General features: G+C 42.3%; 1 protein-coding gene and 1 pseudogene across 2 annotated transcripts; both read left to right on the top strand.

Moving 5' to 3' along the window:
• The first annotated feature begins 3,126 nt into the window (after positions 1-3,126).
• Nol11 (nucleolar protein 11) lies at positions 3,127-26,301 on the top strand. Of its 2 annotated transcripts, none has more exons than XM_041636118.1 (18): positions 3,127-3,293; positions 4,917-5,030; positions 5,110-5,166; positions 7,533-7,681; positions 9,240-9,297; positions 10,103-10,247; positions 10,916-11,104; positions 12,338-12,414; positions 14,188-14,311; positions 14,857-14,942; positions 16,684-16,758; positions 17,106-17,287; positions 20,239-20,364; positions 20,513-20,764; positions 22,111-22,189; positions 22,688-22,780; positions 25,223-25,330; positions 25,723-26,301. In XM_041636118.1, the coding sequence occupies exons 1-18, from the start codon at positions 3,153-3,155 to the stop codon at positions 25,837-25,839; spliced, it is 2,172 nt and encodes a 723-aa protein (XP_041492052.1). In that variant the 5' UTR covers positions 3,127-3,152; the 3' UTR covers positions 25,840-26,301. The 2 variants fall into 2 exon arrangements, with proteins under 2 accessions (XP_041492052.1, XP_041492053.1); XM_041636119.1 differs by having other exon boundaries at positions 20,573-20,764.
• Positions 19,378-19,795, top strand: LOC121436297 (annotated as a pseudogene).

The raw sequence follows: 26,301 nt of genomic DNA on the forward strand, positions 1-26,301 counted from the left end.
GGTTAGGAATAAAATCATGATAGAAAGTGATTTAGGTATAAAACTTTGGACTCATCAAGATAGAATAGATAATAGAATAATTTCTCCAAATTTGCCAAATACAAATGAACTAGATATTGTAAATGTAATTCTTACCTGATAATTGTTATTACTGTATAGTTTTACTATGTTAGAGTTGAAACCTTTCCTTTTTACTTAGACAATACTTGATGATTGTTCTTATTGTATATTAAAACTATGGTAGAGTTAAAATGTTTCCTTTTTAATTAGACAAGAAGAAGAACTGCTATGGAACATTTGTTTACACTGTAAGGATGTGCTTCTGCCTAAGGCACCTTCTGATTGGTTTAACAAAGAGCTAAATGGCCAATAGCTAGACAGGAGAGAATAAGCAGGACTTCCGGGCAGAGAAACTGGGTGGAAAAATCTAAGTGCATGGATTTGCCATCAAGACATGGAGAGGAAACTGGAGGTGTGGGATTGGAGAAAGGTAACAAATGCTATGTAGCAAAATGTAGGCTAATATAAATGGGTGAATTTAAGTTATAACAGACAGTGAGAACAGGCCTAAGCTAAGGCCGAGCTTTCATAACTAAGTCTCCAAGTCATTATCTATGAGCTGGCTACTCAAAGAAAAATCTAACAAGAAGCAATAGTAGACTCAAGTTCTCAAGGCTTGGAGCATAAGTCGCAGAGTCTGCCAGCCCAGTGCCCACACTGTGACCATTCAGAGTCCCAGGACTGCCAGCTGTAGATCAGCTTTTCCTTGCCTGCCCACAGTTCCTATGCAGGTGAACAAAAGGACCCGAGTCAGCTGTCGGGAACAGTTTGAGTCAGAAGACCAGAGACGACAGGATGAGAGGTGGGCTGAGGAAGAGTGCTAGGTGCTGATCTTGGCTGAGAGCTTGGAATTTCGCAAATAAAACTATCGCATGATAAGTCCACTTCGGTTCAAGATAATTGGCGAAAGATTGCACAGGAAGTGTTTATAAAGTTAAAAAAATATTCATCATCTGAAATCCAAATGTAAGTTTATATTTATTTGGCAGCCCTTCTTATAGGTCAAGGTAAGAGTCTGACCTCCTGATGGCGAGGTATTGAAGAGTCGTCATGAGCAGGGAGTTCAGCATCTGACTAGATGAGATTGGGCATGCTCAGGGTGGTACAACAGGGGACACACGATCTGATTAGAATTCCATGTAGGTCCTACTGATTATAGGTTGCACAAAGAAGTGCACTAAGAAGCAGGGAGCTCAGAAAGCAGTTGCCAAGGTCCAAGTGCTGGGATTAAGGTGTGTGCCACCACCACTCAGCAAAAACTTCAATTTTTAAAAATAAATAGACTATTTCTTCAAGGTAATTATGAAGGCACACAACTCTTATCCTAACACATGGGAGAATGAGGCAGGATGATGGAGGCCAGCCTGGCACTACATAATAAGTTCTAGGCCATCTTGGCTATGTAGAAATATTTGGTGTCAAAACTAGAACAAATAAACACCAGCCTAGTGATACAGACTACTAGATAAGTTCCAGGCCAGCCTGGGCTACAGAACACCCTACTTTAAACAAAACAAAACAGAAACAGTGTATTATGTATGTATAAAAGTGTGTATGAATATACATACATTGTGTAACAATTTGCTCAAACTGAAATAGCACCTCCAAATATGCCCTAGGAGAGATGGAGGATGCAGGAGGCTCCAGGGACTCAGGAAGTAAACAACACTTACAAGTCTAAGCAATCTGTTTGTTTGTTTTTTTAAATATTTATTTATTATGTATACAATATTCTGTCTGAGTGTATGTCTGCAGGCCTGCAGGCCAGAAGAAGGCACCAGACCCCAATGCAGATGGTTGTGAACCAACATGTGGTAGCTGGGAATTGAACTCAGGACCTTCGGAAGAACAGGCAATGCTCTTAACCACTGAGCCATCTCTCCAGTCTCCAGGTCTAAGCAATCTAAAACCTGTAAGTTTCACAAGCCCCATCCCCAGAGTTAGACAAGCAGCAAACTGACCCACCCGCCTAGCTGCGGGTGGAAGAGAGACTTTTGTGATCTTCACCCACCTGAGATGAAAGGGAGCCTGGCCAAAGTTAGCACACAGCACTTCCGATTTCACTTTGTGACAGGGTCCCCCAGTAGCCTAGGCTAGCCTCCAGCCTGTTGGTTATCCTGCCTCAGCTTCCCAAGGGCTGGGCACAGCCTGCTAGAACTTCGTTTTGTTTTGGTAAGACAGTCTCTCTATATAGCTATGACTGTTCTGGAACTCTATGTAGACTAAGTTGACCTCCAGTTTACAGAGATTCTCCCTGCCTCAGCCTCTGGAGTGCTGGGATCAAAGGTGCATGCCACCAAACCGGGCTAGATTTCTTTTTTTAATCAAAGGAGTTGGAAATTCTGATAATCTGCAAGAAACTCCCCCCCCCCAAAAAAAAACAAACAGGAAAAATAAACACCCCAGACTAGACGTCTGGGACTAGACATCTCTGGAGGATTCTTGGGGCAAGCGCGATTAGGCGTTTAGAAACAGGACCTTGAGGGTCGTCAGCAAGTTAAATATTTTTCCCCCTCTGGCATGTAGTAGTAGGGCTTCCTAGAGTTTACTTAGCATATTTTAAAAATCTGTTTATTGAGCCGGGCGATGGTGGCGCACGCCTTTAATACCCGCTCTCCTGGGGCAGAAGCAGGTGGATCTCTGTGAATTCTAGACCAGCCTGCTCGACCAAGTGAGTTCCAGGCAAGCCTGTTACACAGAGAAACCCTGTCTCAAAACAAAACAAAACAACAAAAAAAAAAACCAAACAAAAAAAATCTATTTTTTGACACCAAGCCACTTTCTGAACACATCTTTCGGCTTCCATTAGCTGACGGGCAAAGAGCAGGGAAGCAGAAGCAAAGATTTCTGCTCAGTGCAGCTGATCCGGGAGTCCGGGAGGCGTGGTCTCGGGGGCGGAGCTTTGGCACGAAATCCAGGCCCCACCCACCGGGAGGCGTTCGGCTGCTCCCTTTCCGCCCGCCAGGGGTCGCCGTTTGGCTCGAGTTGCTTTTTCTCCAGTGGCGAAAACGCATCCCTTTCGTGTCCTTTGCTCTCGCGAGAGAAAGCGCAAAGACTGATGGGAGGGATGCGCTGGCTGCAGGCCAGCCAAAATGGCAGCCCTGGAAGAGGAATTCACGTTGTCTACCGGAGTCTTGGGCGCCGGGCCTGAAGGATTCCTAGGTGTAGAGCAGACTGACAAAGCCGACCAGTTCCTAGTGACGGACAGCGGCAGGACTGTCGTCCTCTACAAGGTGAGGGCTGCGGGAGCGGCCGGGTGTCGGTCGCCTCTGTCCGAAGCCGGGGGCGGGTGGCTCGAATTTCTCCTAGCTTGGGACGGAAAGCCGGGAGCGGGCCTGACAGAGCCCCGTGGTCCCGCGGTGGGACGCCGAAGGAGGCTCGGAAGTTGTTTTCTGAGAGGACTGGCGTGTTTCCGAGTGACAGGCGGCAGTGTCTTGATGCACGTGGGACGCGCTGGGAACCCATGCCTCCCTTTCTCATCTCCCAGAGCCTGACCCAGGGGCTTTCTGTCCCCCTGCGGTTTGCTTGCCGAGGGGTCGGGCGGAGATTGAGCGTCAGAGGGTGACAACTGACCGGTCGAAAATGTTACCGCTTCACCCTCCGCTCCTTGATGTTTTTTGGGTTTGTCGGGAGGGGGTTGACGAGACAGAGTCCTTAGTATTCTAGAAAGATTGGGCCATTCTGTTTTCACACTGCGAAACCCGGATTTGAGAGCCAGAATGTCACAATCTCCTCGCCTGCATTGCAGCCTGATTCCTGGCCCAGCACACTTACACCTTGCTAATAGGAATCATTTAAAAAGTAGGTTTTTAATCTGGCATTCTGAACACTTTCTTGTGTCATTAAACAGTTACCCACCTGCTGGGGACAGTCTGCCAGCAATCCCCTGTACACTGTTGGTTTAGATTCCCTCAAACTGCTCTGTCTTTAGGCTCTCCGCTGATTGGGCATTTTCTGCAGAGGAATACAGTAGGTGATGGGAATTGAGTGGACTGGACCCCACTTACACCAACCTAACTTATCTTGCCTCTGTTCCACCTGTAATCAATACAGTTTTAAATGTATCATTGTTTATAAACAATGTCTCAAATGAATTTGTTTAGTTTTAGTGAAGAGTTTTGGGAATGTTTTGTTTAGTATTTGAGACCTGTCCTGGATCCGCCTCAACCTTCCCAGAGCTGAGGCTACCACCATACCTAATTTTTGCTTGTGTGTTGTTTGTTTTTAAAGAACACGTTTATCATCATAGCCATTATTAATAATAATGTACATATAGTGAAGTGTATTTACATTACGTTGTTTACATTACATATTTACATTAGTGTATAGCCGTCACCCATATCCGTCTCCAGAACTCTTCATCTTATAAAACTGAAAATCTGAACACATCAATAGTTCGGAGGGTTGATGGGGTAGCTCAGCTGGTAAAGGCACTAGTCACCAAGTGTGATGACCTGAATTCAGTGCCCCGGATCTATATGGTGGGAGGAAAAGGACTGACCCCTAAAAGTAGTTCTCTAGCCTCTGAACTCATATATGTGTGTGTATACACAAATAAATACATACATGTAATTAAAAATACATAGTAACTCTCTATGCTGGAAGTTGAGTCCAGAGACTCTGGAGTTTGAGGCCAGCCTAGACGACACAGAAAGACCATCTCCAACAAATAAGAAATAACTATTCCTCCAGCCCCTGGTAGCCCACTCTGTCAGTCTTAATTGTTTTAATTTAGGTACTTCATAGATTAGGAATCGTGTTCAATACTGTCATTCGGTGGCTTCTTTTCTTGTTTGGTACATCTAATTGTTCTAATGTCTGAAACTGAAGTCTTGAATTTTGTATTCTTTCACCAGGTTTCCGATCAGAAACCCTTGGGCAGCTGGTCAGTGAAACAAGGTCAGACTGTGACATGCCCAGCTGTGTGCAACTTTCAGACCGGAGAGTATATAGTGGTACATGACCATAAGGTAAAGTTAAAAGTGTGTTAGTGTGTGTAACATGTAAATAGGCTATAGAGGACTAATTAAAGTATACTTTGATTTTAAGGTTTTGAGAATATGGAGTAATGAAGATGTAAACCTGGATAGAGTATTTAAAGCTACGGTAAGTCTTTATGTTTTCTGACATATTTAATTATTGGTGAAAGGGAATAACCCGTAATCTCACGTTTGTTATTTTCTATATTGCCTCTGGGCAAAGGAGCCTATGACTGTAGAGAGTTTTCCCTTCCAGCTGTTTTCTTATAGATCATGATAGCTATCTCAGCTCACCTCTTAGTAGGTTAGAAAACGCAGCTTTATTATCCCATAAAGACTGATGGTTTAGATAGTTCACCAACGGGGCTGGAGAGACAACTCTACAGTTAGGAGCATTTGCTGCTCCTGCAGAGGACTGGAATTCAGTTCCCAGCACACACATGATGACGCACAACCACCTGTAGAGAATCTTGATGCCTTCTTGGGCCTCTGTAGTCTTCTGCCTGCACATGGTGCACACACATATACATACATGTAAATGTTTTAAAAAATAAATAATGTTTGGAGTTTGGAATAGACCCTACAAAGTTTCTATGTTGTACATTTTAAGAGCAATATGTACTCCAAAGCTACAGAGAAACCCTGTTTCGAAAAACAAACAAACAAAAAAATAAGAACAATATGTAATAACCTAAAAAAGAACAATAATTAGGTATTTATATTCTGTTAGTGACCTAAAGTGTGCCGATTTTTCCTAGTGATAAAAATTAGGATCTCAAAAAAAAATCTTTTTTTCTTTTAAATGAGCATTGATATTTTGCTTGCATATCTGCCTGTGTTAAGGTGCCAGATCTCCTGGAACTGGAGTTACAGACAGTTGTGAGCTGCCATGTAGATGCTGGACATTGAACCTGGGTATTCTGGAAGGCCAGCCAGTGCTCTTAACCATTGAGCCATCTTTCCTGCCCCCATATACATTTTTTTTTAAAAAAGATTTCTTTATTTGTATTTTATGAGCATTGGTGTATTGTATGTATGTCTGTGTGGAAGCATCGATCCTCTGCAACTGGAGTTACAGACAGTTGTGAGCCACCTTGTGGATGCTAGGAATTGAACCTGAGACCTGGAAGAGCAGCCAGAGCTCCTAACCTCTGAGCCATTTCACCAGCCAGCCCTTGGTGAATACTTTTAATCCCAGCACCCTGGAGGAAGAGACAGGCAGACCTCTCTGAGTGTGAGGCCAGTGTGGTCTATGGAGGAAGTTTCAGGCCAGCCAGGGCTATGTAGTTAAGACCCCGTCCAAACTAATTTCTGTTTCTAAATGTCTAACCTACAAAGTAATGTGTGTGTGTGTGTGTGTGTGTGTGTGTGTGTATGTGTATAAAATAATTGATGCATTTTGGGCTAGAAAGGTAGCTCAGTGGTTAAGAACACTGGCTCTTCTTCCAGAGGACCCTGATTCAATTTCCAGCACTTGGGGGCTGGAGAGATGGCTCAGTGGTTAAGAGCATTGCCTCCTCTTCCAAAGGTCCTGAGTTCAATTCCCAGCAACCACATGGTGGCTCACAACCGTCTATAATGGGGTCTGGTGCCCTCTTCTGACCTGCAGGCATACACACAGACAGAATACATAATAAATAAATAAATAAATAAATAAATAAATAAATAAATAAAATATAAATATATATATATTTTTTAAAGAAATTCCAGCACTTACATGGCAACTCACAGCTGTCTGTAATACTAGTTTCAGGGCTTCTGACATCCTCACCACAGACATACATGCAGGCAAAATGCCAATGAACATAAGCTAAAAGTTAGTTATATGTAACTGATAAGTTTTAGAACTCTGAGTGAAACCAATTCAAGTCCAGCAGTGTTGTCACATAGACTCTTGAAACTTCTGTGTTGTTTCCTAACAATGTGGAGAGGTTAGCTATCTCTCTCACCCTTTGTTAGGCTTGGCAGCCAGAGTCTTACCTATCATCTCACCAGATGATTTTTTGATTTGTCTTTTCACTGCCTGTGGGGCTGGGGGTTAGCTCAGTGGTGTAATACTTGCCTAGCCTGTCCAAGGCCTAGGTTCAATTTATAGTATTAAAAGTGGGACAGACACGGGGTGGTGGTAAACTGTTAAAGATAATAAATCTTGCTGGGCAGTGGTGGCACACACCTTTAATCCATAACTCATGGTGCAAAGGCAGGTGGATCTGAGTTTGAGGCCAGATTGGTGTACGTGTCAGTCTGTCTCTACCTATGTCCGTATGTCCCGTGTCCCCGTCCCGTGTCCCCCCCCCCCCCCTTAACTATGTAAGACTGGCCTTGCCTCTGCCTCACAGGTGCTGGAATTAAAGGTGTGCCCTCTTAGGTCAGGTGTGATGGCACACGCTGGTAATGTCATATAATGTCACTTGAGAGGCTACAATCAGGAGTCCAAGGTCAGCCCGGACAACATGGCTAGACGCTTTCTAAATACTCGAACACTCTTTCCAGCTGTCGGCCGAGGTCCATAGGATCCACTCAGTACAGAGGACAGAACCACTGGTGCTGTTCCGAAGAGGTGCTGTTCGTGGGCTAGAGGCCTTGCTTACAGAGCCTCAGCAGAACATTGAAGCTGTCATTCCTGATGAGGAGGTGATCAGGTAAGTTCCAGAGCTTGTGTATGAATTTCCACCAGTAGAGAACGGGCTCTGCATTGCTTCACTGCATTCTTTACTATGTTTAAATGTGGTTTTGCTTAGAAACATAAAGAGCTGTGATAAAATTCAGTGGTGTATCCCTGCCTAGCATATCTGAAGCTAGCATTAGTCCCTGGAAAACCAAGACAAAATTATCCTAAGTAAGTCCCACTTACTGTTGGGCATGGTCCTAGGGAGACAAAGGCAATCAGAGCTCTGAGTTTGAGGCCAGGCTGGTCTGCATAAAAGGCTCTAGGCCAGCAGGAGCTACATAGTGAAACCCTTACTTTAAAAACAAAACAAAGCAGGGCTGGAGAGATGGCTCAGAGGTTAAGAGCACAGACTGCACTTCGAGAAGTCCTGAGTTCAATTCACAGCAACCTTACATGGTGACTCACAACCTTCTTTAACGAGATTTAGTACCCTCTTCTGATATGCAGGCAAAACACAGCATACATAATAAATAAATATTTAAAAAAAAAAAAGGAAACTGGGCAGTGGTGCCACAGGCCTTTAATTTCAGCACTCGGGAAGCAGAGGCAAGTAGATCTCTGAGTTTGAGGCCAGCCTGGTCTACAAAGCAAGTTCAACAGGACAGCCAGGACTGTTACACAGAGATACCCGGTCTCAAAAAGAAATAAAGAAAAAGTAAAACAAAGCAAAAACAACATTTAGGAGACACTCAGCAAAGTCTCCAACAGCCTGTGAACCTGTGAGGTCATAGATGATGTGGAACCAACCATAATCCCATCAAATGTCAGAGACCTGCATAGTCAGCTATTTCTGGATTAAATGGATAAAACCAAAAGAACAAGCTCTTTGGTTCTGTCATATTGCCCAGCTGCCGAGCCACGGCCCTTTCCCCTGAAGAGACCATTCCTTGGTAGCAAGAGGTGATGGTGGTGCTTGCAGGCCTCTGCTTGCATAGGCTCTGGACTGATGGTGAATAAGTAGCTCTTTAGTGTGGTGGTCAGACAGTCTTGGACTCCCCACCTCACCCTTGCTCATCACTCCGTCACATTCCCTGTTCATTTAACCTGTGGATCTACTTGGTAGAAACTAAATTCCTGAAAGCCAAGACGGTGCTGAGCAAGTGGACCCGTGCATTCCTCTAAGGTGTGAGCAGTTGTTCAGGAGTGGGTGACCTTTGGGTTCAAGTCACCACTTTGACACAAGCTGGCAATGCTGTTCTGGTCATGGGTCTTTTAGCTTCCCTGTGGCTTATTCTCTGTTGCGTGTAAAAGGCAGGTAAGATTCTAATGTTATCCTAAGAATACTAGTCCCCAAAGTAATTCTGATGAAAGTCCTTCATCGAGTACTCAGTTTTCATTATTGTCTGGGAAGTGTAACAACATCCATTATCTCCAGAACTGCATTTGACAAGTGACAACTCTTAACTACTGAAGTAGGGGTTCTCTGTTGTCCTGGCTCCAAAAACACCATAATAGTTATTTAAGTTTAATTGGTAAATAACATTTCTCAACTGATTTTGTGTTTTCTAATTTTTCTTTCTTTTTAAAAGGTGGTCAGAGTTTTTCATGGTATTTAAGCAACCTGTCTTAATTTTTATTACTGAAAAAGTAAGTGACATCTTTAATTTCTGGTCTTTGTTACATTTTTAAAGTCACCTATGTTATTTTCAAAACTAAAGTGCAATTTTACTATTTTTTTTTTTTTTTTTTTGGTTTTTCGAGACAGGGTTTCTCTGTGGTTTTGGAGCCTGTCCTGGAACTAGCTCTTGTAGACCAGGCTGGTCTCAAACTCACAGAGATCCGCCTGCCTCTGCCTCCCGAGTGCTGGGATTAAAGGCGTGTGCCACCACCGCCCGGCCAATTTTACTATTTTAGAAGGTTATTTCTTTTGTGACCATTAAAGTGCTAGTTACAACTATCTGTATCCCTGAATTAAACCAACATTTTTTTTAGCAGATTAATTCCTTAACTTTATTTTTATCGTATAAAAGCCCCATGTGAATGAATCTGGGTAGTGGTGGTGCATGCCTGTAATCCCAGAACTCAGGAACTTGATGCAGGAGGATGAAGAGTTTGAGGTTAGCGTGGGTTACATAGTGAGACACTGTCTCAAAGGACAAGGGGTGCATATATAGCTCAATGGGACAGCTCTTGCTTACCAAGCATAGCATCTCTGCAGTCTTCAATAGCCGGGAACTCACTGTGTAGACTAGGCTAGCCTGGACTTTATTGCATTTTTCTTGTCTTTGCCTCCCAAATGCTGGGATTACAGGTTCATGCTACCACACCCAGCCTGGGCAAGAAGCTTTTAAGTATTTATTGAAGTAATTAGAATGGAGCAATAACATCATTTTGATATTTAACTGTAGTTAGTTGGACTGGGAATATTTACAAAACAACTCTTTTCTTGCAGCATGGGAATTATTTTGCTTACGTACAGTTGTGCAAATCACACGACTTAAGCAAATACACACTCTTACTTGGAAAAGAAGAAAAATTTATTAAACAAAATTTTACTGCACGTGTGGATGGGAAATTCATCTCCCTGGTGTCGTTGAGTAAGTTTTCTTTAATAACAGAGGTAGTCATGGAAGGCTGTGAGAGGGTTGTGTACATTACAGATTCTTCTGCCATTTCATATGACTTTGCTAGGTTTACCATGGACAACAACAAATAATACGATACCTATAGAAGGAAAGGTCACATGTAGCTAAGGCTGGTCCCTGTGATGCTCCTGCCTCTGGCGTCCAGGTGTTGGGATTGCAGAGGTGTGTGTAACCATGTTTCTATGCTGCCAGTTATTGAACTCAAGGCCTCGTACATGGCAGGCAAACATTCTGACCAGTTGAATTACACTCCAGCGTGTTACCTCCCACCCATGCACATGATTCAGCATGATGTAATGCGTGTTCTTGTATGCATGGTCCTCGATTCCCATTTTGAGTCAGAGAACTACTTGAAGACAGTTCGCCTCCATCATGGGGCTCCGTCCCACTCAGGTTGTCAGGTTTAGTGGCAAGTGCCTTTATATTGCAAACCATTTTACTGACCCCACTCACAAAAAATTTAATATATTTGTTGAGAGAAAGCATAGAGTGATATGATTGTTAAAAGTTCTGAGTTATTTATAATTTGTAGTCTTATAAACACCCTAATACATTTAACTACAGTAGATACAAACTGTCCTTTCCCCATTACTAAACAATAAATACTTGCTTTCCAACAGGCACCGATGGATGTGCATATGAAACCTTGATACCATTATATTCAAATGACGCCGAAAACAATCAGAGGTTAGGTAGAGCATTGATGCTCAAGGCAGTTGTGTCTGGTGGTGCTCGAAATGGTACTACCATCACCATCCTGGATCAAGACCACATAGCAGTCCTGGGACCTCCGCTTCCAGCTTCTAAGGGTAACTGAAGTCACCTCAGAATCAAACTTAGCTTTTAGCCTCCAGTCTCCATCATCTTTCTTTGTTTTCAGCAGAATCTTTCTATGCAGCCGAGGCTGGCCTTGATCTCAGGATCCTCCTATCCCAGCTTCCCAAGTGCTGGGATTGTGGTTGTGTGCCACTGTGCCCAATGCCATCTTTCAGTTCATGAACTCCTTAATTTCTGCTAGCATTTCTTCAGTCATTCCTTCCTTGGTTAAATTATTCCTTTAGATGCTAATAAAACGATGTTTCCTTTCCAATTTTCCTTTCTAGGCTGTAGAAACACAGCTGGTTCTATATGTCACTCTTTTTTGTTTTGTTTTGTTTTTCGAGACAGGGTTTCTCTGTAGCTTTGGAGCCTGTCCTGGAACTAGCTCTTTTTTTTTTTTTTTTTAAAGATTTATTTATTTAGTATACAATATTCTGTATATTTAATACAATATAATAAAAATAATAATATTTATTATTTAATACAATATAATAAAAATAATAATATTTATTATTTAGTATAATATGTATACTAAATAATAAATATTTATTTATTTAGTATACAATATTCTGTCTGTATATGCCTGCAGGCCAGAAGAGAGCCCCAGACCTCATTACAGATGGTTGTGAGCCACTATGTGGTTGCTGGGAATTGAACTCAGGACCTTTGGAAGAGCAGGCAATGCTCTTAACCGCTGAGCCATCTCTCCAGCCCCCTGGAACTAGCTCTTGTAGACCAGGTTGGCCTCGAGCTCACATAGATCCGCCTGCCTCTGCCTCCTGAGTGCTGGGATTAAAGGCGTGCGTCACCACCGCCTGGCTCTATATGTCACTCTTATCCCTTCAGCTCTGCTAAGTTTTTTTTTCACTGCATCTCTGCATGTATGTGTGTGAGCTTTGCCTTTATTCTCAGTGTAATACTGACTTAATAGAGGGCGAGGACATATTTCTTCTCTAGTCTAAGAGTTTGGTGCTGATTTGTAATTGGTGGAATTCAGTGGAATTCTTTCTTTGAATGTTGTTTTAATTACAAACTGAGATCTGCTATTGTGACCTTCTAGGGCTCTTCCACTCTTCTTTCTACCTACCCTGTGCCTCACTTGTTTGAATTCCTGTGGCAGTCACTCACTTTTATACATGAAGCAAACTTGTATATGCACCTCTGCCTCTGTCCTTCACGCCATGATATCATGTGTTTCTGAACTTTTGTATCTTACATTATAGAATGCCTCTCCATATGGAACATAAAGTTTCAAACATTACAGACATCAAAAGAGCTACCACAGGGAACCAGTGGGCAAGTAAGTTTGATATTTTTATTTTTTGTTGGTTGATGGGTTTTGGTTTTGTTGTTTTGTTCAGATTTGAGTTTGAGTTTGAGTTTTTGCAAGTAAGTTTGATTTTTTTTTTTTTCTTGGTTGATTTTGGTTTTGTTGTTTTGTTCAGGTTTGGGTGTGGGTTTTGCTTTTGGTAAGGTGTTACTCTGTAGCCCAGAGAGGCCTCATAGTTACAGTCCTCCTGTCTTGGCCTCCTAAGAGCTGGAGTTATATATTGCCATCATGCTGTTAATTATTTGGGTTTTTATTGAGTATCTTCTGAGGAAAACAAGAATTACTTTTTGGTTTTTCAAGACACAGTTTCTCTGTGTAACAGACCTGGCCATCCCATAACTCACTTTGTAGACCAGGCTGGCCTCCAACTCATAGAAAGCTGCCTGTCTGCCTGCCAAGTGCTGGAATTAAAGATGTTCACCACCACCACCTGACTTATAATTTATTTTTTTACTTAAGAGATTACATTTGGTTGAGGTTTTGTTTTAACATTTTCTATATACTTATGACTTTCATTTGTTTTGTTTTTGTTGGTTTGTTGGCTTTTTGGAGGTTTCTCTGTAGTCCTGACTGCTGGAACTTGCCTTGTAGCCCAGGCTGGCCTTAAACTCTGAAATCCTACTGCCTCTGCCTCCCAAAGGCTGGGGTTAAAGGTGTGTGCCACCGTTACTGGAGTCCCAAAGCACTAAATTATACCTAATTTTAGGTCAGAGGAGAACAGTTTGGTTTTTAGCTCTGCTTTCATTTTTGCTTTTTATTTTTGTGTATTAAACTATAACCTAAGGTATTGCTATTCCTAATAAATTGATCTTTAAATGTTACCATGGAAATACGTAAAGAATTAAAATTTTGCAGGACACTGGTGGTGCACACTTTTAATCCCAGCACTCAGGAAGCAGAGACACTTTTAATCCCAGCACTCAGGAGGCAGGGACAGGTGGATCTCTCTGAGTTTGAAGCCAGCCTGGTCTTCATCCAGAACAGCCGGGACTATATAAGAGAAACCCTATGTCTTGGGGGAAAAAATAGAAAAAGAATAGCTTTTGTTATTCTGAGATAGCTTGTGGAATTTTACTGTTACATGGAAGAATAGCTTTTGTTATTCTGAGATAGCTTGTGGAATTTTACTGTTACATGGTAAATTTGACTTAAAGAATCAGACTAGCGAGCAGTGGTGGCACATGCCTTTAATCCCAGCACTCAGGAGGCAGAGACAGGAGAATTTGTGTGAGTTTGAGGCCAGCCTGGCCTACATACAGAGTGAGTTCCAGGACAGCCAGGGATGCACAAAGAAATGCTGTCTCAAAACAGCAACAAAAAGTCAGTGCATGAGTCCATCAGTAACTGGATGAAGATGGTACTGTATATTACATTGTGGAACTTGGTTCATAGAGAAGAATGACATGTCATTTGTAGGGAAAGTAGACAGAAGTTTTTAAAAATCAGAATTTCCTCTCATGGCTGAATTTAGACTTAGCTGTGTATAAGACATGAGAATTTAGCAGAGACGATGGAAAGAAGAGAGTGATTGGGGAGCAGGAGAGCGGGTGAGACAGTAAACAAGGGTCCAGGGCAAGTGATTTTGAGTGTATGTGAAATATAATGAAACCCATCATTTGGTACAGTGAATACGTGCTAGTAAAATAAGGTATGGGCCTTTGTCGAGTCAGATCTCCGGGGGATGGATGGGTGTGTGTGTGTGCGCGCGCGCATGCACTGACTTTTTAAGACTTTTTTTTTCAGCTCTGGTATCATGGGGAAGCATTATTTATGTTGCACGGAAAATGTCTAACTGTGATTCCATACAAGTGTGAAGTGTCGTCTCTGGCAGGTGCTCTTGGAAAGCTCAAGCATACTCAAGAGTCAGGTTGGAACCTCTCTACTCTTTTTATTGACACAGAAAATTTATTAGTTCCTGGTTTCTTTTTTCTTTTCTTTGGGTTTTTCTAGACAGGGTTCCTCTGTGTATCTCTGGCTGACCTGGAACTCACTGTGTTGACCAGGCTGACCTCAAACTCACAAAGAACCACCTGCCTCTGCCTCCCAAATGCTGAGATTAAAGGTATTCACACTACTGCCTAGTTTGAAGCCTCTCTTAAATTGTGTATAAATTTAGGGCTGGAGAGATGGCTCAGAGGTTAAGAGCATTGCCTGTTCTTCCAAAGGTCCTGAGTTCAATTCCCAGCAACCACATGGTGGCTCACAACCATCTGTAATGAGGTTTGGTGCCCTCTTCTGGCCTGCAGGCATACACACAGACAGAATATGTATACATAATAAATAAATAAATACTTTTTTAAAAAAAAGAAAAAAATTGTGTATAAATTTAAATTGTTTTCTTTTGTTGTTGTCCTTTAATTTGATGGTGTTAAGTCAGAATAGTCCAGTAATTTATGTTTTGTCTTTCTGCAGACACTCATTCCATGCCCCATTTTGTAAACTGGGAAACGTGTTCAGGATATGAACCTGAGTCTTACAGTGCAGAGCAGTCAAGAACTGTAAGTTCAGTAGTTGGCTGAGTAATGTTGGTAGCAATGTAAAATTAAACAGGAAGAGCTGGCACTGCCTTAACCCTTCATGTTTGTTACCTCTTTTTTTGTTTTGTTTTGTTTGTTTTTGGTTTTTTTTTCGAGACAGGATTTCTCTGTAGCTTTGGAACCTGTCCTGGAACTAGCTCTTGTAGACCAGGCTCGAACTCAAAGAGATCCATCTGCCTCTGCCTCCCAAGTGCTGGCATAAAGCTTCAACAGAATTTAAAACCTTTATCTAATACTTGTAAATCTAGCTGTTAATTGGATTTGGTTGGTGTTTTTTTGTTTTGACTCTGTTTTGTTTTTTCGAGACAGGGTTTCTCTGTATAGCCCTGGATGTTCTAGAACTCACTCTATAGACCAGGTTGGCCTTGAACTCACAGAGATCCACCTGCCTCTGTCTCCTGAGTGCTAAGATTAACAGCATGCACCACCACCGCTCAGCTAATTGTTTTTAAATATGTATTTATTTTATGTTTATGTGCCCATGTATATATGTGCTTTAGATACATGCAGGAACCAGCCAAGGATGAGAGAGTCCTCCCTGGAACTGGAGTTACAGATGGTTTTGAACTCCACATGGGTGCTGAGAACCAAACTCAGGTCCTCTGCAAGTGCAGAAATGTTCTCAGTGGCTATCCTGAGCTGTCTCTCCAGCTCCAGCGTGTGTTACTATTTAAAGATATGTGTGTTAATAAACTAAGTCCCAGGTAGGAAACTAGGCCAGTTTTCAATTAGCAGTAATGCCCTTCTGAGTAGAGAGGTTTATCAAAGCTGAGTGTGGTGGCTTGTGCCTCTGATTTCAACACTTAGGGCCAAGTAGGGAGGATTAGAAGTTTGAGGATAGTCTGGGCTTCATAATGAGTTGCAGACCCATCTAAATTAAAAAAAAAAAAAAAAAAAAAAAAGTCTTTATCTCATTTCAAAGTTGTAATAAAAGCATTTTATTTATCATTAAGCATTTTTTTTTAGTATGTGGTTGGGGTAGAGAGATGGTTCAGTAGTAAAAAATGCTTGTAGCTCTTGCAAGGGACTCAAGTTTGGGTCCCAGCACTCATAAAAGACAGCTCACATCTGCCTCTAACTCCAGCTCCAGGAGACCCAGTGACTTTTTGTAGCTAACTCAGGCACCTCCGTTTACATACACATACACTGAAGCACATGCTGACATACACTGAAAAGGAAAGTCTTGGAGCTGCAGAGGTGACTCAGTAGTTAAGAGTTCTGCCTGCTCTTAAAATAAAAGACCAAGGTTTGTTCCCAGCATTCATGTGGTAGCTCAAAGCCATCTATAACTCCAGTACAGGGGATCTAACTTCCTCTTCTGGCCTCCGTGGGTACCAGGCACTTGCATGGTACGCTTGCATACATGCAGCCAAAACACCCATGCACAAAAAAATAGAAATAGCTGGGCATGGTGTCTCATAACTTTAATTCCAGCACACAGGAGGCAGAGACGGGTTGATCTCTTTGAGTTTGAGGCCAGCCTTGTCTACATGGTGAGTTTCAGGACAGCCAGGACTATATAGAGAGACTCGTGTCAAAAAATTAAAGCTAACTAAAATTTCTTTTAGAATAAATCCTTAACATAAGTATTTTGAAGTGTATGATCATACCAAGTATACTAATTTGTTGTATAGTCCTCTAAATTTTTTATGTGTCTTTTACATTTTTTTTGAAAGCCTAAAACGGATTTATTTTCTTACAGCTAAGGAAAAAAAATATTGAAATAAATTTACAGCCAGAAGTTCCAGGAGCCAAACAGCTTTTATCAATAATAAAGGTAAATTTAAAAAAAGAAAATTAGAAGTCAGGTTGGTGAGATGGCTCAGTGGTAAAGGCACTTGTTTCACAGGCCTGCTCTACTCTGTCCTATCACAGGCCCAAGCAGCTTCTTTATTCATTAACCAATAAAAGCAACACATATACAGGACTTCCCATACTGTGTGTGTGTATGTTGTAAAACAAGTCACCTTGTTTCAGTGGATTGCATGGATATTCATATTTTGAAAGAATGTTGTGCTGGCAAGTTTTGTTTTTTGCTTTTTTGGGTTTTTTGTTGTTGTTGTTTAAGTTCAGAGTGACATTTCGTAATGTATCAGACTAAATTCTTTAATTTTGCCCTTTCAGAAAGGTTCAGAAAAACATATTGAAGTCGAACTACGTAAATTTTTGGCTAAATCAACACCTGACTTTCATACTGTAATTGGAGATATAGTAGCAGGACTTCTGGAAAGGTGTAAAACAGAGCCATCATTTTACCCCCGGAACTGTCTGGTGCAGCTCATCCAAACGCGTGTGCTTTCCTACAGGTATGTGTGTGTCCCCACCTCATATTCGGCATTCTTTTGAACTTGTTCTTTGTACTTGTGACATTTTTATGTGAAAGTAGTTCCCAAGGAGGTGGCTCACTGAGTAAAATGTGAGGACTGGAATTCGACCTCCTAGAACCCACATAAAAGTATGGTCGGGGCTGGGCAGTGGTGATGCACGCCTTTCATCCCAGCACTCAGGAGGCAGAGGAGGCAGGCATCTCTTGAGTTTGAGGCCAGCCTGGTCTATAAGGGCCAGTTCCAGGACAGCTAGGACTGTTATATAGAGAAACCCTGTCTTGAAAAACCAAAAAGGTGCCGGGCGGTGGTGGCGCACGCCTTTAATCCCAGCACTCGGGAGGCAGAGGCAGGCGGATCTCTGTGAGTTCGAGGCCGGCCTGGTCTACCAGAGCTAGTTCCAGGACAGGAACCAAAAAGCTACAGAGAAACCCTGTCTCGAAAAAAATAAAAAAAAAAAAAAAAAAGAAAAACCAAAAAGGTATGGTGGGATATGGCAGCCCACATATATCCCAGTGTTTGAGAGTTGAAGATAAGACTAGTCAAAACTTCTGACTCTACCTTCAGTGGGAGACCCTGCTTGTTGCAGGGCGAAGAGTGATGGAGGAAGCCACTCAGCATTACTCTAGGGCCTCCACAGACACAAGCATACACTTACATGATACACATTCATAAGTGAACGTGTATGAATTCACACGCACATATACAACCAGAGAGATTGCCACTGAGGTGTGGTAGTCATCTTCATTGCCTTTAGTCCTGTCGTAATGAAGTCAGCTGCACCACATAGGCTGGACTTTCACAGCTTCCCACGGTGGGTGTGTGGATCCTCTTTACAGGGACTCAAATCCTGTCACACATTGCCTGGTCTCAGTTTTCACATCTTTACCCTCAAAGCCATTATTGTATATTAATACTGCTGACTTTGCTATAAGCTCAAGGTGTGGCTTGAATCACAGCTACATCAGCTTCTTTTTGCTGGCTCCGTGGAAACATTTTGCTAGGCAGTTGCGTTCGAGGAGCAAGGACTCCTCTTAGACTTTCTTTAAATGAACCTGTATATATTCACTAGATAGATCTTCTGAGGGATGGAGTTTTGCCCTTGACAGCTTTCCTATTGTCCAGTGTAGCACAAAAGGTTTCTTGTTAAGAGTGTTGATCTCTTTAATAGTTTTAAGTTATTTCTCAGTAGCAAATTAAATGATCACTTTTGAAATTTCCTCTATGAAACAAACTAGTCTGCTATTGCTCAGTTCAACTTCATGCATGTTCTCAGGGTGTGGACAGAATGAAGCCAGATTCTTGGTCAGACTCCCACAAATGGCCTATAGCCCAGTTCCTCAAACATCTCTGTTCCACTGTCTGCACTTCTCTCAGCTTTGCGGTTTTTAGGGTCCCACCTGAATGGCCTCTCGAGCTCCTTTCAGCACTTAACTGTCTCTTGAACCCCAGATACCAAACTCTTCCACATTGTAGCCTTAAAAAGTTTGAGCAGCCTGAGAGTCACATAGGTTCCTGCAGCAGCTGGGGAAACTAAGACAGTGGTGAAGCTGCATGCCTGTGATTGAGACACTTGGTGGGTCACGGCAGGGAGAGGATGAGTTTGAGACCAGCCTCTTCTTTAAAAGGACCTGGGTTTATTTTCCCAGCACCCACTTGGTGGCTCGACCATCTGTAACTCCTGTACCTTGGATCCAGTACCCTCTTCTGACTTTTATAGACAGCAGGCATACATGTGGTCACACTATTTTGGTTGTTCAAGACAGGGTTTCTCTGTGTAACAGTCTTGGCTGGCCTGGAACTTGCTTTTGTAGACCAGGCTGGTCTCAAATTCACTGAGATCCACCAGCCTTTGCCTCCCAAGTGCTGGGATTAAAGGCAAGCACCACCACCACCACCCAGCTGTGGTCACAGACTTATATGCAGGCAAAACACTCATAAAATAAATTATTTAAGAGCCTTTAATCCCAGCACTCGGGAGGCAGAGGCAGGCGGATCTCTGTGAGTTCGAGGCCAGCCTGGTCTACAAGAGCTAGTTCCAGGACAGGCTCCAAAGCCACAGAGAAACCCTGTCTCGATCTTGGCGCCTGTGGAGGCCTGCTGGGAACAGGACTTCTAAAGGACAGTATGTCTGGAAGGCTGTGGTGCAAGGCCACTTTTGCTGGCTATAAGCGAGGTCTCCGGAACCAGAGAGAGCACACGGCTCTCCTTAAAATTGAAGGCGTTTATGCCCGAGATGAAACTGAATTCTACTTGGGCTAGAGATGCGCTTACGTGTATAAAGCAAAGAACAAAACAGTGACACCTGGAGGCAAACCAAACAAAACCAGAGTGATCTGGGGGAAAGTAACTCGGGCCCATGGAAACAGTGGCATGGTCCGGGCCAAATTCCGAAGCAACCTTCCTGCAAAAGCCATTGGACACAGAATCCGTGTGATGCTGTACCCATCTCGGATTTAAACCAATGAAAAGTAAATAAATAAAAGTGGATTTGTAAAAAAAAAAAAAAAAAGAAAAGAAAAAGAAAAAAAAAGAAACCCTGTCTCAAAAAACAAAAATAAATAAGTAAATAAATAAATAAATAAAATTATTTAGTCAGTTGATCATGGCACACGTCTTTAATCCCAGAATTTTGGAGGCCGAGACAGATTTCTGTGAGTTTGAAGCTAGCCTAGACTACAGAGCTAGTTCTAGGACAGCCAGGGCTACACAGAGAAACCCTCAAAAAACAAACAAGCAAACAAAAAATTAAAATAATTTTTGTTCTTTTGTTTAGTTTTGTGTGTGTGTTGTGTGTGTGTTGTTTTGGTTGGTTGGATTTTGGTTTTCAGGACAGGGTTTCTCTATGTAGCCTGTGACTGTCCTAGAACTGTAGTTTTAATTTTTTTAATGATTTTTTTAAATTATAGTAATTGTCTTATTTTTTATCTCAGCTTGTGCCCTGGCCTGATGGAGATTGCTCTGGAGCACACAGATGTGCAGATGTTACAGCTGTGTCTGCAGCAGTTCCCTGACATCCCTGAGTCGACCACCTGCGCTTGCTTAAAACTTTTCTTGAGGTAAGTTAGAACCTGTGGTCTCATTCCCATGATATCATTGGAATCTGTGACTTATTTGACTTCTAAAATGTTGAATTCTTAGAAAATAAACTTTCAGAGGTTCAAGTAATGAGAAGAATTAACCTCTTGCTTTTAATTAACATCGTAGCATTGGTGATGACTGTCTTCGAGACATTAATATCAATATGGAGTCAGTTTTTGATTATAGTGATACCATACAAGATGAGCAAAAGGAAATGGAAGAGCAAACTGAAATTGTTCAAAATGGCTTCAGTCCTGAAGACAGTAGCTGCAGTAAAGACAGTCAGCAGTTAAATAAAAAGCCTGAAGATGAAGCAAAGGAGACCGTCTCTTTCCCTGTGACCGCATGTCCTGTGGCCCCAAAGCGAGCGGCTCTGCTGTATCCTTCCAGGTGGTTCCGATGCTCTGCTGTCAGGGATATAGTTATATGCCAAGCAGTAACTAAGGCATGATTCAGTTTTTTCCCCTGGTTTTTTTCAATGTCTGCTTGAAATGGATTATATTCGATGCTGCTTTCAACTAATTTATTAAACCCATTTTTTTCTCTCTCTCCCCTGCCCCATTAATCGTGTGTGTGTGTGTGTGTGTGTGTGTGTGTGTGTGTGTTTGTGTGTGTGTGTGTGTGTGTGTGTGTATGTGTGTATTGGAGTGGATGACTCCCATGGTCTTATGCATACTTGTCAAACTCTACCTCCAAGCTACCTTCCGTCACCATTGAGGTCTGTTTTCTTTGAGGGTTCTTTTGTCATTTAATTTGGTTTAATTTTGTTTTGCAATGTGGCTCACATAGCCTTGGCATCCTCCTTTCTCTCCTTCTGGAGTGCCAAGATCGCAGGTGCGTGCCACCATGTCTCACTTGCCTGTTTTCTTTCTTTTTTGCTTTTCTTCTGTTTTCTTTTTTTTTTTTAATATTCATTCATTTATTATTTATTTATTTATTATGTATACAATACTCTGTGTGTATGCTGCAGGCCAGAAGAGGGCACCAAACCCCATTACAGATGGTTGTGAGCCACCATGTGGTTGCTGAGAATTGAACTCAGGACCTTTGGAAGAGGAGGCAATGCTCATAACCTCTGAGCCATCTCTCCAGCCCTTCTTCTGTTTTCTTAATTAAGAAGAAAAAATACTGCCGGGCGGTGGTGGCGCACGCCTTTAATCCCAGCACTCGGGAGGCAGAGGCAGGCGGATCTCTGTGAGTTCGAGACCAGCCTGGTCTACAAGAGCTAGTTCCAGGACAGGAACCAAAACGCTACAGAGAAACCCTGTCTCAAAAAATAAAATAAGTAAAAATAAAAAAAGAAGATAACTGTGAGTTCGAGACCAGCCTGGTCTACAGAGCTAGTTCCAGGACAGGCTCCAAAGCCACAGAGAAACCCTGTCTCAAAAAACCAAAAAAAAAAAAAAAAAAACCAAAAAAAAAAAAAAAAAAAGAAGATAAAATACTAGCTGGAGAGATGGCCCAGTGGTTAAGAGCAGTGACTGCTCCTCCAGGGTGCCCGGGTTCAATTCCCAGCACCCACATAGCAACTCACAACTGTTACTCTAGTTCCAGGAAGTTAAATAGCCCTCACATAGACACACATGCAGGCAGAACACCATGCACATAAAAATAAATCATTAAAAAAGAAAAGAGTATTGGTGATTAGATCTCCTGTAAACCAGGAAGTGACGACTCGTAGCAGTCCTTTTCTTTACTGAGTGTTTTCCTTTAGTCCTGAGTAGAAATGCAGTTCTCCACTCAGCGTACAGTGAGACCTTCCTCCTGCCGCACCTGAAGGACATCCCCGCAAAGCACGCCACGGTGAGTCTTCTGCATGACTGTACATTTTATTTCTGGTCTAAATTGTGCTGCTTAATTCTGAGCAACTGGTAGGCCATTCTAATCTGTGGGATACTTTGATATGCATAGAGAGAGCCCCACATGTGATGGGAATTGCTCCAGAAACCAGGGTGATTGGGGGTGAGAGACCTTGCTCCAAGGTCTGCCCTGCTGGAAACGAGCTTAAACCATCTTAGGTTGTCATTGAAAGGACTCTTAAAATAACTGAAAAAAGAAGAGAAAAGTTCTCTTTTCTGATCTGTTTTTTACTGGTCTGAGCTCATTACCCTCCTATCCTAACTCTCAGTGGTGACAGGGACTCCATTTTACTCATTCTGTCCCCCAGAACCTGTCACATTTGTTTGATTCGTAATTTAATTGAACAGCATTGTAAACTTTTTTCTGCTATCTGCTGGGTTTATTTGTAGAGAACGTTTTCTACCGGATTGGTAAGTTGTCCTCCTGTTTTCCCTCCCACAGCTATTTCTCCAGTATTTGTATTTCCTCTATCTGAAGTGTAGTGGCAATGCCACCATGACTCTTCCTGGAGTAAGCCCTCCAACGCTGAGCCAGGTAAGGTAACTTTTGCCTTTGTACAGAAACCTTGGCATACAGTGTCAGCCTTGTAGTTCTGTAACCAAGATGGGAAAGACGCCGCCTCCTCCCTTGTGCACGTCGCTGGATTGCAGAGGGCTTCTCTGTTCAATAGATGGATTTCTAGATTTGTAATTACAGATTACAGAATCCCAAAGTCATCTTTGTAGGGGAACGTTTCTACAGTATCAAAAAGGTTTCAAAAGTAAACTTTGGGACCAGGTGTGGTGGCACATACCTTTAATCCTAATACTCAAAAGCCAGAGCAGGTGGGTCTCTGCGTTCAAGACTAGTCTGGTCTACGTAATGAGTTCTCATAGTGAGAACCTGTCTCACAAAGCAAGGGAAAAAAAGGTAAACTTTGTACCTCTCTCCTCCAACCTCTCTTAGAGCTAACCAACACTAAAAGTTTCTCTTGTGAACTGGGCATTGGTGGTGCACACCTCTGATCCCAGTACTTGATGGGGCAGAGACAGGCAGATCTCTGAATTTGAGGCCAAACTGCGCTATATAGTGAGTTCCAACACAGCCAGAAAAAAACCTGTCACAAAAAAACGAACAAACAAAAACTCAGAAAAGTATCTTTTGTGTCTAGAAATACTGATTCTAGACACATTCTTTTTGTCTTTGATTTTTGTCTTTGTGACACAAGACCTTTAGTGTGTGTGACATTCTGCAAGTTAATTCATTCTTTGTCTCAGTGCTATGTTGCAGACTTATCTTGGCCTGGTATATCCATCTTTTCTCATCCCCTCTTGGTGCATTGCTTGCACGTTCTGCAACATAAATAAGCTTTAGGTGTTAGTCTTCTCATGGCTTTCCTTGTAGGTTTATTCCCACAAGAGAAACACTAAGGGAAGCAGGCATGAGTTTCAGTTTTCAGAATGCCAGATTACCTTCCCAAAGAGTTGTGACTGGGACTGCCCCGAAGTTCCCACACTCTGCCCACACCTGCTATTGTCCAACTTCTCAGCCTTGCTAATCAGATAGGAACAGTGTTGCCCTGGATTGTCTTGTGTTTCTTGACAATAGAGGGGGAAGTAGTTTTTCTTTATTCTTTTTTGTCAGATGATATTTACTTAGGTTCTTTATCCATCTTTCTATTGTAGTGCCTGTTTGCGGGGAGATGTTTATAAACATGTCCTTGTGTATTGAGTTAGTTTCTGTCGTTTGTCTTGCTACTGTTTTAGTGTCTTTTTGTTTCTTATTTGACAGTTCATGTGTTATGTATGCAGTGACTTCAGTCTTTCTCCCTGTTACCTCTCTCTCCCTATTCTGATGAGGCCCTTTATTCCTGAGACGTGCCCTTCACATGATTTATTTAGTGGGGCTGTGTGTGACCCACTGAGTCTGGTTAGTGCTCCTTCATGAGCATGCATGAGGGCATCTTCTAGATCAGGAGCTACTTTCCAGTGGCTGTACCACTGGATAAATAGACACCCCTCACCAACTCTGGGAATTGCTAACAGTCGAGTCCGTCAGGAGGATGGCGCCTCACGTGCCATCAGTATAATTTTTCTAGGCAAATTTTAATTTTTGTGCTCTAGGCTGCCACCACTGCCTGGCTGTGTTGTTTTTGTCTTTTGTGAGAAGGTCTTGGCATAGCCCAGCCTGGCCTGGAACTCACATCAGCCATCTTCTTCCACCACTGAGGTGCTCTGAGTACAGATGGGAGACACCACAACAGAGAACACAGCCTCCTGCATAAGATGACTAGTGCTGCCTGCGGGATTAGATCTCATCTGGCTTTCCTCTCACTGACTGATGTTATAAAAGCGGGAAGAAAATATTTATGCTTCATAGAAGTTACTCCATCTCTAAACTGAATGTTCAGACTTCCATGAGGATTTGTTTTTCTAACCGTAGTGGTGGTACATAACCTTTATTCCCAGCGCTTTTGGGAAATAGAGGCAGGCAGATCTCTGATCTATATGGTGAATTCCAGGACAGCCTGGGCTACATAGTGAAATCCTCTTTCAGGAGAGATGGCTCAGCAGTTAAAAGCACTGGCTGTTCTTCTAGAGATCCAGAGTTCAATTCCCAGCACTTTAATTGTGGCTCACAGCCATCTGTAAATGAGATCTGGTGCCCTCTTCTGGGCAGAGCACTGTATGCATAATAAACAAACACTGTATTCAAAATAAACAAATGAGTAAGTAAACGAATAAATAAAATAATGAATGATTGAGTGAATGAATGAAACAAAGCCTGGCAGTGGTAGCACACTCCTTTAATCCCACCACTTGGGAGGTGGAAGTCTAATCTCTGTGAGCTGGAGGACAGCGGGGTCTACGACGGAGAGGTCCAGGATATCCAGGGCTGTTACACAGAAAGACCCTGTCTCAAAAAACCAAAAGGAAAAAAAAAAAGATTTGTGATGAATTTGAATTAATGGACTAATCTTTTTGTATTTATCTCCAGATTATGGATTGGATATGCCTACTTCTAGATGCTAATTTTACTGTTATCTTAATGATACCAGAAGCAAAACGACTCTTGCTTAATCTTTACAAATTTGTGAAATCTCAGGTTTGTGTTTATTTAATTCTTTCCGGTTAATTTTATTCTGAGTGGGGTGATGTGTTTAGGTGGGAGCACAGTGTGTTGGTCAGAACACTGTGTTAGAGAGTAGTTCTCTTCTCCTGTCCTGAGTTCCAAGGGGCCTGTCTTGTGCCTTGTCTCAAGTAATACCTTGTTTGTTTTTTTAAAAAACTAGTTAAATATAACTATAATGCATATACCTTATCTTTAATATTTGGTTATGTCAAGATGGGAATTGGCTTGTGATAGAGGAAATGATACATACGTAAGGCCATTGATTCATTCCAGTCCAAAAAACAAAAATGTTCCTGGAAAAGCCATTAGCAGTATGTCGTATGTAGAGTTATGGTAAAGTTACTCTGGGTCTTTGTCTTCTTCAGATTTCTGTCTATTCCGAGCTCAACAAGATTGAAGTGAGCTTTCGGGAGCTGCAGAAGTTGAATCAGGACAAGAGCAGCAGAGGACTGTACTCCATCGAAGTGCTGGAGCTCTTCTGACAGAGCGGTTCTCTGTCATGGACACTTCATGGAGTTCTCTCTTTTAATTTTTATTTTTTTATTTGTTTTGGTTTTTCTGGAACAGCATCTCACCATGTAGCCTGGTCCTGGAACTGGATATGTATACCAGGTTAGCCTCAAACTCACAGAGATCCACCTGCGTCTGCCTCCCAGAGTGCTGGGATTAAAGGTTGGGCCACCATGCCTGGCTTGATGGAATTCTTTATGTGAATCCACCTGTTCATCCAGGGAAGAAAGTTTTGGTGCATCCATCATCCCTCGGTGTCTAAAGAGAAGTGTGACTTCCGGGCTATCACATCACTGCTACAGGGTTCCCACAAACCAACTCTCGGTGGTAGACATCCCTGGAAGGAGATTATGGAAGTTTTTTAAATATGGGATTGAGCTGATTTTAAGTAAACTTATTTGTGTATTGATAAAAGTCTATAATTTCTTATCATA

The sequence above is a fragment of the Microtus oregoni genome, unplaced genomic scaffold (genome assembly GCF_018167655.1).
Source record: "Microtus oregoni isolate MIOR12 unplaced genomic scaffold, Mior012 000048F_ref0000485, whole genome shotgun sequence".
Taxonomy (NCBI): domain Eukaryota; kingdom Metazoa; phylum Chordata; class Mammalia; order Rodentia; family Cricetidae; genus Microtus; species Microtus oregoni.